Genomic DNA, 13,186 nt, shown 5'->3' with positions numbered 1-13,186 from the left:
GTCTTGGGAACGGCTTCCGATCTGAACATCAACATTTCGCGAGATAGCGAGGTTTCGCTGGAATGCGTAAATCATGAGGCTACCGTAAGGCAACACGAGTCCACTGAAACAGGGGTTGTTTCTTCGGACAACAGTTCATTAAAAACCGACGTTGTGGCAAAGCCCGCAGTCGAGGCAGAGAACGGTTTGCAGGGTTCAGTCAGTTCAGTTGGGAGTAATGACGATCTCGCCACTCAGCAAGCCGTTTCCGCCGTGCCACCAGCTCAGGTAAGCAACCTCGAGCAACAGCCAGCTGAGCTCGTAGAGATTCAGGTGTCGCGGGCGGCTGAGCCGTTTTTTGAGACGGCAGCTTGGATCTAGTGCAGCCTTGACAGCCGAAAAACAGAACGAAAACACCCTTCGGTGTTCGCTTACTGAGGGTGGTGCGGAAAAGGCGAGGGACGCCGAGATAGAGTCTGTTGGAAGCTACGAGGTGCTAATGAGCACGTAGTGCGCTTGTCACTCCCAGCTGATGCTCCCGACGATAGGCCAATATGGGCTAAGCAAGTTGAGATTCGGTTGTCGCCTGTGGCTGAGCCGAAGTCGGGGACTGACCAGCGGCAGCCTAAAGGAGAGAGCGTACACGTGTTTCGATGTTCGCGTGCCGAAGGCGTTGGTGAAAAGGTGAGGAAGAAGGATGTAGGGAAACGTTCCGCGCGTACTTGTGCCGCGTGTTTCAATGCGGGCACGCCGAGGGGCAAAGCCGTGAGCTCGCTTCGCGTTAAGGGAACGCCGCCTCCAAGAAGGAGTGCGCGCCTCTCGTTCGAACGCTGGAAAATCTCGCTTGCTCCTCCGCGCACTCGACCTTTGCCAAAAAAAAACGACCGTTGTTCTATCACGCGGTCGGTGCAGGTTTATAAGAACGGGCGCACCTAAGGTGCGATTCAAAAAGGGGAAGCTCAGGGCAATGACGAGAGCTCAAATCGCAGCTCTCAGCGCGAGAAGTGGCCTGTAGACGCCTGACTTTCTCAATTTCATTGTTTTTCTTGAAGCAGGTTTCGCCCTTTACGAGAACATTTCTTTTTGTGTGGGACATTTACAATCATGCGAAATGTCACCTTTCAAGTTTGTGTGCTTGTCCAAAGTACTGCTGGGCTAAAACATAACTAGTGCAGTTAGTTATTAGCGTATTTTATCGCACCTGAAAGCCTTGTAGAGCTTCAGTGTGGATTTGTCTTCGCACTTGCCAGCGATGCGGTTGTGTCTTCCGGTGTTCTGTTGCTTGCCTGACCAAACCAGAGACGTTCTTGGCGAGCCACTATTCGTCCAGTGACCGGCCCCGTGAAGCTCCAGCACGGTGGCGTACAGCGTGGGCCTGGAGTCAAGCATCTGGCCAGCACTTCTATCCAAAAGCATCCCTCTCGACAACGGTTGAAGACCCTCATCCATCGGGATCTCGCACCCCCGGCGGAGAAGCTGTTACGAATCAGCCCTCAGCAGTGCTTTGTGCAACACTCCTCGGCTGTGTATCGACGCTTCCACTACGTGCTCCTTTCAAGCAGCGCCCCCCCGTTCGGTGATTCACGCTTGCAGCCGACAGATTCAAACGCGTCGCTACATGTCTGAATCGCTGGCGCCTCGCTACCAGCGTGATTCAAACTTCGGTGGCGCCGACGCAGTACGCAAAGACTTGTACGAAGGACGCGGAAGCTGTTTCGGAGACCTCCTGTTTCCCCTCTCTCGGACTCTGAATGCGCCGCTGCTACCGACCGCTCACGAACTCTGGAAAGAGTGTTGTGTGTGTTTGTGCCGTTCGTCACGTGCGCATTTTCTGGACCATGGGACATCATTCTCTGCATTCTGTACACTCTCTGGACCCCGGGACATCAGTCTCTGGAGTGGAACGGGGCGGCTCCTGGTGTCTCCCGCGCGCATATCTATTGGGCGTTCCCTTTCAAAACTCCAGTGTCACCGTCGGAAGTGTACCATTCTGTACCTGAAAACTTCAAAGATATCCCTGAACACTACTGCCCCGAACGCGCAGCTTACCCCCTCCCCACGACCAGTTGACATAGAAGACACCTACCGCCGCCTCCAAACCAACATCTACAGACACGGCACCCTCCTTCACGCCATTCACCCCACCTCCTACTCCGCCGCGTGCAAGTACTGTGCCCAACTCTGCACACTGCACCATATGATCTGGGCGTGCGCCCACACATTATCTCTTCCCCTATTCCTTTCCCCAATCATGAGCAGTGCGAAAGCATGCTAGCCAGCCCGGACCCTGGCGATCAGCTTCGGCTGGTTGAAAGGTCCAGCCTGGCAGCGACCGCCTAGGGGCTTCTGGATAGAAAAACCCCCATTGCCAATACATCCCAGCTAATATAGAAATAACGTTTATTCCTCCTCCTCCTCTTCGCTCTTTTCGTCCTCCTAAATACGTATTTATATGAACGAAGAAAACTTGTTTCTTAGTAAGCACCAGTCAAAATACCAGTCTTTGATTTTAACGGAAAGTGCGTTTTTTCATCCGAACTTTACGCCTCGAATATCATACACCCTCAGCCAAAAGAGGCTTGTACACTTTCATTGGGCGGAAATGCAACGCGCTAAGCATACACACAATTCTTATTGTATGGTAAACTCACCTCATAGGAATTTGACAATGCTTTGTGGTCTTCGCCACGAGTGCGGTCGTAGTGCGTCGTAGAGGAATTAAACATAACCAACTAAGGTCCACTGATGGCCGAGGCAAGGAGAAGTGCCATTGCGTACGCTCTGTGAGATGAAAGCGGGCTCTCAAGATACTGTTCCTGCCCATTTAAAAACCATAGTCTTTCTTGGGCTACTTAAGCGCAGAAACTTGTGGTCTGTCTGTCTGTCTGTCTGTCTGTCTGTCTGTCTGTCTGTCTGTCTGTCTGTCTGTCTGTCTGTCTGTCTGTCTGTCTTTCTGTCTGTCTGTCTGTCTGTCTGTCTGTCTGTCTGTCTGTATTTCTGTCTTTCTGTCTGTCTGTGACTCGATTCATCCACACGGCCAAAGTGAAAGAGAATCTGCGCAATAGTCTTATATACCCATAGCCAAATCCAAGTCCGACCTTCATACTTGCCAACGTTGTTGAACAAGGAGAAAACATTTTGCAAATGTGAGGCAGAAAATCAATACATAACCAGGACCAGGAGCATTGTGGGACCAGGAGAATTGACCATCTGCTCCGGAGGGAGTAGTAGTAGTTGGAGTACACTCCCCCTGCCCGCACCCGCCCCCATGTGGTGTCCCACGGGCAACGTCGGCGCTCACGAGCCCGGCGGCTAAAGGGGTGCGTGGAAACCGGCCTAAGCGGCCATTTGGTGGAAACAGAGGTTTCAACGGGTCAGGAGCGCCGGGCCAACTCAGCCCGGCGTCCAACCACCACACACTCGGGGTGCGGGTAATCCCGGACTTGACAACCACTTTGGCCCAGCCGGGGTGGCCACGGACTCGACCTACCCACATAGCGGCTCATGCACAAACTGTGTCAGGGCTGACCTCTACCCCATCCGGGACCCCGGTGAGCAATCGGCCGGAGGTCTCCATTCGGGGAAATGTCCTCCTATACTAGTTGCTCGTCTGATATGACAGAGTTCGCGAGTGGTTTTACTCGGCCCTGAACACTACGGCATGGGTGGTTATCTGTATCGCACACTACGCCCCCGCGGACGCGTCATGCTTCCGGGTACTACTGCGGGCGCACTGGGAACTCTGCTGGAGGCTAGTCCTCAACTGCTAGTCGCCCTTTGCGCAGCCGTACAGGGAGCGCGTTCCAACTTGCGTGTCCCGAGTAGGAGACGATGGGTTCGCTCTGTCCCTGCGATTCGGTAGGTGGGACTCCGGTGGGCAGTGCTGGTGCTTCGGGCGGCCCCCACCTCCACGATTTTGACCCCCGAACCCCCAAAAACCAACAACGATGTTGGCAGTGAGGTTTCCACTTCCATTTCTACATATTTGGAGAGTATCTCTATTAAAAAATTCATGGGTGCTTGGTTTTTGCGATAGCGAATGAAATACTACATCAACTGCAGAAAACCTTCGCCTGCTGTTGCCCGTGCTGCTATAGCTCCTCTCGGAATTTAAAGAAATCCAAAAGCAGCAGTGACAAAAGGTTCCACTAGATAGGTTCCACATTCTGTTTGGAATGCACCTATACTAAGAACAACGTGGTTTATAAAAGTTTGAGTAGGGTGCCTCGATGCAGTCGCGTCTCCACCTAAGGCATGGAGGCACCCGGCCTGGAGCTGTGGAACGCGGTAAATTGAAATTGACTTCTCTACCTCTAGCAAACCTCTTGCGTGCTATCTTGATAGGAGCCAGACAGGAGAAGAGCACGAGAGGTGAGCAGGAAAGAGAATGGAGGCATTTACGTGTCAGGGGCTCCCGTCGACTATTGTTTTTCGTCAACATTTGCAATGAAAAGGAGAGATACGGGGCCATATCTTTTTCGGTGCATTGAAAATGAAAAATATCAGCCAAAATAAAGCAAGAAATATGCATCACACCTTCACAGGAACGATCATCCGTAGAGGGCTATTCCTCTGTTCTTTTTCTCGCGAACGTTAAAGGAACGACATGGAAGCCCATGCTTAACCGACATTTCCATCCCGGCTGGTCGTTCTATGGGCCTCCATGATGTTCCATGAAGTTGGCAGTGAACATTCCCGCCATTTCGCTGTCTCATTGTTTGTGCGCGCATTATTAGATAGTATGAAATCACAGATGCCGAAGTGAGTCAAGGAAAAATGCAGACGCTTTTATTTTTCCAAGCACAGTAGGTTCCATCTCGTCATAGTGGCTTTGCAAAACACTTAGAACATTGAATAACTCCACTAAGAGTGTTTGTACAAAGGTAACTCCATTTGTATGACCTTTTCTTAGTAATTAACAATAGTAAACAAAGGTTACGCTTATATGTACATACAGAACCCCCCACAGGACGTCCTTAGTGTTCTGGTGAAATTATGTATAGATCCTCAAAATACTCCACACTGCGGCTGTTTCTAAACAAAGCCACTTGTCTTCTTATTATTTTATTTCAGGGGCTATTTCGCTAATGTGTGTAGTTTTCGTCTTGAAAGATGTTATTTTCAGTAGTAGTGCCTTTCGAAACACGTTTTACAAAATAAACAGTCATGAATGTATCACGGTCAAAACGCTTTACTGAGCGGAGGCATGGTGTGCGCAAGGACTTAATTGGGCTTTAAGGGGTGATGACGGGAAATTTCAAAGCTGTTATAAGTACGTAAAAGACGTCCTTTGTATATGGGAACATATCGCAGCAAGTTTCAACAGAAGTCGTTCAGTCTAACATTGTTCAAATCTATTTTATTCTTTGCGCGGACGAGAAAGCTCAGAACGCATACCCGTTCAACATTGGCATCAACATGACGCCATCTGCTGCTGGCCCCAATCTTCCGACGTCAGTGCTCCCGTGACGTGGTCTACGCGCTGGCTGCGATTGTTAACGGGCGAAGTTCCACCATGTCTGTCAAATCACGTTTTTTGGACTGTCATCATGCTGATTGGGCGAATAGAGATGGTGGAGACCACGGACGGTCTGGGCACTTGATGTCACGAATAGTGACGTAACCAGCACCGTCTTGTCAATACGGCCGCCTCGGTATTCGTTTTGTCGAAACCGAACCTGACACGAATAAAAGAGATTGTAAACAACTATTGGCGCTGAGATGGACCATCTAATGTGCCGTTATATGATCAGTGGGCTGGTAGTCACCCATAGTAGCAGAAAAGAGTATCAAATGTCGTGTCAGTGCTCCTTTAAAATGTAAACTTGCAAAACCCTCGCGCCTATACGTTTTTTTATTATGAAGAACTTAAAATACACCCCGACAAAATTTCGGTATTGAAGAAGAATGTTGAAAAAGAACGCTGGTGTAGAAGAATCCTAGAAGGTACCGTGTGGAACTGTACTGAATACATTAATGCTCTGTAAATGCATTACTCTCAAATATTAACGGTTCTCCGTAGACGCTTGAATGCTCGCCTATACAACGCTGTGCTCACAACTATCAACGTCAGTTGTAGTTGCTGTTTTGTAAACTGCTGTTCTGAGCGAGTGCTTGTGTCCATACGTCAATGTTCTGATTCACAATGTCACATCCACATGAAACTAAACTCCCACTTTTCGGTTTTGGGCATTCACAAGAATAGAGAAAATTTTTTGAGAAAACAAATTATGTCCGTGTGCTCTGGGAGTGAAACCTTTAAAATGTAACCCCAGATTACGAATAGCTAATTGAAGGCGGCAATACTTGAACCGAAAAATACATCTTCACAAAATTTCAAAAATAGTCCGAGCGCACAGGACCGGTACAAATTTTTTTAGCATTAGTGAGCGGACAAATTGTTCAATTGAAATGACTGTGACCGGAACCGTAGGAAACATCAGATTTCTTTTGTGTAAAAAGACCGGTTGTATTAACATTACGAAAAATTGAAAACTTGTAGGGCTTGTAAAGTTTCTATATTTTCTATTGCTGTGAAAACGTGGGAAAACTTGTCGCTCCAGAAGAAATCGGTTCAAGAAGAAAACTAATACCCTTATTGCGCGTACGTTTTTTTTCTTCTCGTATTTGATTAGTACTATCTGGAAGACAGAAGCTATGTTCTACAAAAATTGAAAACTTCTATATCCACTTCATAAAGCTACTCGAAGCTGTACGTTCCGTACAACGTATGTTTCTTTCTGTGACGCCATTAGCTATTTCCCGTACCTCATCAATAAAAGGTAATTCAAAAAGGTACCCGAATATAGCTGCTTGAACGGAACTTTTCCGCTATATACAGTATTTGCTGCTTTGTACAACAAAAGCTTACAGGGAGCCATACAACTTCCCGAAAAATATTTTCAGCATGTGGCTGATGTGCGGAGAATGCACACAAAGCATTTATGCATAACAAATATAACGTTCCGAATAAAATACAGCAGGAATACAAGTCAAGTTCAATGACCATTGAAGTTGTGCGCCTATACAAAGGTGTTCTGAGAACTTAAAGGGGCCATGAAAATAAAATACAGCTTTGTTCCAATTGAAAGAAACAGCGTTTAGTAGCTTACACAGCTCTACTGAAGTGACAAAAGGCGTTTTCAAGGAAAAACGCCTTTTGACTATTCAATTTAGCGCAAGAGTGATTTTATACGGGCAAACTTGACGTAATATGACCGAGCACTAAAACTGTGTTTAGTGTGTTAGCTGCCCCGTATTATTCAAGGGGTCCGACCACACCGTGCTGCACTTCAATCGTTTGGTCATATGTTTGTTGTAGTGACTAATACACGTGCCACACGTGCACGAAAAAAGACATGAAGGGCTTTCTTCCTTTAGAAACCGAGTGCCATTATTTGGGTAGTCCGTGCTGCACGCCAAAACGCAAATCATGACGGTGATAATGACTAATAAGACAAATGCACTCATATTTTCGAAGTCATTAAAACAGAGCAAAACTTTTTAGAATGGTTAAAATTCTTTTGTGAAGAAAAAAGAGTGTTTTTTAAACAAATGGTGAGAGCCATTTCTAAAAGTGGCTTCAGCAGCTTCCGTCGGCTGCCAGAGGTAGCCATACTTTGGCGCTATTTTAGTGAACTGCCTCTTCTCCAGAACTTGGCAAGAGGTCACAAAAAATCGCCTTATTTCGAAGTTCAGCTACGTTTCCGCGTCAATCTCTGGTGCTGAGAGTTTCATTGGTTCCATTTCGTGCCCATTGCACTCGTGAAGGCGATTGAGTTGTGCGGAACTCCTTAAACCGGAAATGACTTTAAAGCGAATGGCATTAGATTTTGTAGCGTGAGCTACACTGGCCGAGGTTGAGCAGTTTTGCGTGGCTCCTGGAGAGCCGTGTTGCTGCACATGCGCGAGGAGCAGTGCCGTCTCATAGCGCAGAGCCTCCACCGCCGCCACCGCCGCGACTGGATTGGATCGGATTCGATTGGTTTGGACTGCATTGGATTGGATTGGATTGGTTTGAAATTGATTGGATCGGAAATTGTTTTTGCAGCAGCAAGCATTATAATCAGCTAATCCTGACAACCAGAAAACCTAAGAATAACCAGCTGAACCTTAGCTCACGCTACGTATATCCTGGCATAGCCGAACTAAGCCACTGCTAATTTTTTGCGTGTAGCAGAGAACTAACGGTATTAAAACTTAAGGCTTTAAGCAATTATGTCATTTTTCGTGCACGTCTCGCACGGGTATAAACTCTGCGGCCGCTAATAGCTCGAACAATATTCTGTGACGTCAGAGAGTAGTGGCCAAAAAAGTGACCGGGGAGCCGCCACTGCTTCACATGTTTTGTTTATTAAGTCAAATATTTTCTTAAAATTTGCAATGAAACAGGGTTTTTTAGGAAGATAAAGAAGTCTTTTAAAGAAACAAACTTGTATTTCGTCTTCATGGCCCTTCTAAGTGGAAAGAACGTCGGTAATAACAAGTCACAACAAATATATGCAAAGAGTTCACAGGACAGTGATGCAGCAATAAAGACACGTCTGGTAAGCACATGAAACAAATATAGTGCTTGAAAAATCACGAATTCGGGCTGACATGTTCAGAGTGCTCTGAAAGCATTAGGTTGTTAAGCATTGCAACCAGAGCAACAACATATCCTGGTGCTATTCTGCCCCATCCAAGATATATTACGTAAAATACACTGAAGTTGGACAAGGAGTCCCAGTTCGGCAACTTGAAAGCATGTAGGATCAGGAGCCAAGTGAAGCGCACTCGTAGAAAAACGAACAGTCAGATAAGTGGGCTATTTTGTCGTCTCGCAATGCCACTTTTTCAAAAAAAGTTTGGTAATTTACAAATAAATAGTTGTGTCAACTCATCTTTTGCAACACAAACTGTTCCGTTGAAAAATGAATGGCCATTCAAGGCTTTTGAGGATAGAGCCGAAACTAGGCCAACCATCACACTTTTCACGTCACCGATTTGAGCCCATTCTGGGTACACCCAGTGCCTCTAATGCTCGATAAGGTATACAAGGAAGCAAATTTTTTCACCCCGCCAAAGCAATGTGGCAATTCGCGACCAATTGATTGTGCGCTTAGTGGAAAGGCATGAATGTAGAATAGAAAACAGCTTTCGGAATAATGCATCTAGAGGCAGGTTTTTAATGAAAGAATTTCAGGTCTGTCACACCCAAACGTGCATCAGTAATTTATCATAGTCATCAAAACCCTGAGGTTCAATTTTGCTTTTTTGTATCGCTCAATGCAGGAAAGCCTGCAATTTTTTACTTAAGATGCGTTGCCCGTTTGACCACGACTCCAAGTATCAAGAAACTGCATGTCACCTTACGTTTGCCCCAGCTTTCTCACATTGTCTTAAATTCCGCGAAGTTTTTTCTTGACCTTGCGCTGCCCAGGGCATTTGTTTTCGTGGCTTGGTATCAGGTCAATTCATTTATTCACTGGAATGCTTCCATGTCTTTCGTCACCCTTCTAATGCTAGAGTACATGACAAGTTCAAAGGCACGCTTTTGGCAATCGCACATTGGAATTATATGCTGAGACGTCGTTTGTCTAGTTTTTTATAACACCAACATATCAAACATTTTAAATAAACTGTACACTTACAATGGCAGTTTCACAGCTCCAAACAGTATTGATGGGAACCCTGTGCTGCCCCAAAGGGACGTATTCGTACTCAATTTGTGTTCACGTTCCGACAACAGAAATGCAAACAAATGGTTTTCCTGAAGTTCGCATCTTTTAAGAATGCTGTCAGTGAGAACCCCTACGAATGCAGTCACTGCATCTTAAAAGCAAAAAAAAAACGTTTTCTTTATCGAAACTTTTTCCAATCGAAACAAAAAGCAGAAGAAGATCGCTCCCAATTGTAAGAATAGGCCACAGCGATCAATATACAACCTGTGCAGCATGTGGACAAGATGAACGTTAAGTAAGTCAAGCCAGTTGGAAGCACAAAACGGGGTGACGTATTTACAATATTGTGGAAATATCCTGGTTTTATACTTCCGAATATCGTATATTTTAGCGTAGAAACTTTCGTCGCACTACGTAACCGGCAGAATTGCACGCTTGGGCGGAATGCTCACACGCTGTAAAGTTGCCGACATAGTGCTAAATAAAGCACATAAGCAGTAATTCCAAGTATTTGGCAAACTAGTTAGCTCAATAACTGGGCGCTTTGGTTGAGGTCCTCCTGGACAGGCCGGAAGGGAACGTGCTGCTAGGACAATTCATTTAGATTGTGTTGCGTGTCGTAAAGTCTTGTTTTGCAGAAGCTGGTGCTGCGCGTTTAAAATATTTCTCTCAACAAAGCTCGTCGTCAATGTTCTCACGCATAACCCTGAACATAATTGTGCTGCTCTGTTGTCTTTACGAGACTCAAATCTTCCGTAAACCTCATAAAGTTGAATATTTTAAGATGGATGATAAGGGACTCCTTCAGTAACAGATGACCAATGAAAAGGAAGATAGCCTAGGAATTAATATATTTTTCTAGTAACCTGTAATGTTTCTAGAAAAACCTTTAGCTAAGCCTGACTAATATACATGCTGTTTCGGATGCCGAGCTTAACCCCCAATTCCCACTTGACGATACCAAGGTAAAAAATTTGATTGTGGCAATAAAGTAATTTTTGGTGTAATATTTGCCTCTTTGGTTTAGAGCTGGGCAAATTGTGTGAGAGCATTCTAAAAAGGACATAAAGAGGTATTTCCTATTCTCGCAGTATTTTAAATTGCGCATCCGCTCAGTTTGTTTAAAAACAGTATCAGTGTGGACATAATAAACACACACCTCGTGTAACTTGCGAATGAACTTCCACGACAGATTAGCACTCAGCGTTCCAGAATATAGGCAAGTTATTCATAACACTTACAGATCTGTTAGACACCAACGGCAATGACGACACAGGAAATATCATAAACGGTAAAGCAGACAAACGTTTCTTCCTTACGACAATGCAGGCAATCATCTGACGGCATTTGTCACCATCATTACACCGGAATGTTTCTTAACGTATTTACAGAGGCGCCAACTGGTAGCGCAGAGAAGAGACTAGTCAGTCTGCCGTACCTTTCTAATAGTTTTCAGAACTGAAAGCACATACACCCTGAGTCTTCCAAAAGTTCAGCGCACGCCTTTTAAACGTAGCTGATCGGCCTGAGGTCCATCATGATCAGAGTTCGCGTGCAGGCCGAGCAGTCTGTCTCGAGCGGAGGTAAAGTCGTGCTTGCTCCCGCGGGCCTCAGCGTTGAAGCAGTGCCGCAGCGACTGCGACGGAGGGCACTCGGACTCTCACCCAGAAAGTCCGCCGACATTCGCGGCAGCAGTTCTTTGAGCATGCGCAGTAGGGCTGCCCGGAACTCGGAGTTTCGGAAGCCGTACAAAAGAGGGTCAACTGAGCTCGCACTAAGTCCCGCGAGTCCCAAGTAGAAAGGAGTCTTTTGGTCGTACTGTTCGCCAGACGCCGCCTCGATCAAGGTGAAAGCGGCCACTGGAGTCCACAGAAACGCAAACGATGCCACAGTGAGCGTGAGAGTCCAGCCATAGTGGCGATCCGGAGGCAGGGCTGTCCTCAGGCTGCCTTCTACCGAGTAGATTGCGCGGGCGTGCCTCCGCGCAACGACGTACACATACACGTAACTGCTCGTCATAACGGCGAGACAGGGGAGGTAGAGTGCGCACAAGAGGAAAATGCGCACAGGGTTCGAAACCACACGGAAACTGCACGCGGACTTGGGCGCTGGTATGGTGATCAAGGGGGTCACGGAGACAAGGATGGCGTACGCCCAGATAGCCAGGACGACCCGTCCGGCCGTTCGGTGGGTGATGAGGTTGTTGTAAGTAAGCGGGAGTGCCAGGGAAGTGCAGCGGTCTAGGGCAACCGCCGCCGAGCTGAGCATGGCGACGCCACTCAATTGCACGAACAGGCAGTACGGAAGTAGGCACAGAGCTGGACATCGAATTGCTGGTCGCGAGAATTCAAAATACAACCCCGGTGGTAGCAGCATGCCTATACCGAAGTCTGCACTGAAGAGGGCCACAAGGAAGAGGTTGCTGGGTGTCCGAAGTCTCTTGAAGCGGTACATTGAAAGTAGAAGCAGGGCATTGCTGCAGAGAACGATTGGAGAGAGCAGGAATACCAGGAGAGCGGCCAAGGCTACTTGTACAGGGCTCGTCCATGCACTGGGCTCGATGATATGATCACCAACGTGCCAGGATGATTCGTCGCGCGTGGTCGGTGTGGCGTTCCAGTCCATAACCCGCGTATCCATCCCGCGTGTTCAATCAATAGCCTGCTTTCTTTAGCGGGCCACGGGGCCAGGTTGCTTCATGGGACTGCTTGTTCTTTGTTGTCGCGGTGAAAACCTGGAAAACAGAGAAAAACAGCATCATAAGAAAACTGTCGCGATGAGGAATAAATACAGAGTTCAATAATAAATTCAGTGTGCAAGTACACAAGCGGAAATTTATAAAATGACTTCATTTCGTTGCTTCAAAATTGATGCTTGTGTAAGGGGACTACAAGTACACCAAAAACTATGTTTATCGCGTCATAAATTAGTTACAGCATAGCGAGCGCATTCAGCTGCTATTTAGGAATTTAACGTGCAGTTCTCGAAGCAAAAAATAGCACAACGTAGGTTTGAATTAGATGGTGATCTATAGCAGCATATTACCCGCATAGGTTTGCGATCCCCCCCTAAGTAGATGGTATATATTACAATTTCGAACGTCACAAGCAAAGGAACCAACCTCTTACTTCATTTTCTAAAAATTGGTGGGAATGTATGCTCCTATAAAAGCATAATGGGCGTCTGTGACCATATTCACGTTTGTTTCTAATGTAAGAGTGGTTTACCTGGAATAAATAATTACTTACACCACGTGTATTGTGGAACTACCGGCTCACAGGGCTGTAGCTAAATAATTCCGGAAGGCAAATCTGTTTATGTCTACGTTTTCTTTGGAGTTAAATCCACATTTACTGTAAATGACCCAGTTACAATGAATTTTGATACTGCATTGCTTTATTGAGAAGCATTCGGGGAGCCTTTTGAGCAGGGTTTAGCGTCCGACAAAAACACTGGTGGTGTCACGGCAAAGGCCGAACTTTACTGGATAAATCGGGAGCACAAAAAAATCATACCGTGACCGGCGCCTACCAAGCTATCAGGGC

The 13,186-nt window shown here is 46.6% G+C and overlaps 1 protein-coding gene across 1 annotated transcript in view; it reads right to left on the bottom strand.

Annotated features, from left to right (window-relative positions):
• Positions 1–4,762: 4,762 nt before the first annotated feature.
• The window catches only part of LOC144142472 (adenosine receptor A2b-like), a 104,571-nt gene continuing 96,147 nt past the window's right edge, over positions 4,763–13,186 (bottom strand). Inside the window, exon 2 of the mRNA XM_077674012.1 lies at positions 4,763–12,375. Coding sequence (XP_077530138.1) covers positions 11,148–12,281 — 1,134 coding nt within the window. The 5' untranslated portion in view covers positions 12,282–12,375 and the 3' untranslated portion in view covers positions 4,763–11,147. The remainder of the gene's footprint in view (positions 12,376–13,186) is intronic.

The sequence above is a fragment of the Haemaphysalis longicornis genome, unplaced genomic scaffold (genome assembly GCF_048455015.1).
Source record: "Haemaphysalis longicornis isolate Haplotype H1 unplaced genomic scaffold, Haemaphysalis longicornis Haplotype H1 scaffold_6, whole genome shotgun sequence".
Classification (NCBI taxonomy): domain Eukaryota; kingdom Metazoa; phylum Arthropoda; class Arachnida; order Ixodida; family Ixodidae; genus Haemaphysalis; species Haemaphysalis longicornis.
The sequence above is the reverse complement of the archived record's forward strand: the minus strand, read 5'-3'. Positions and strand labels throughout refer to the sequence as shown.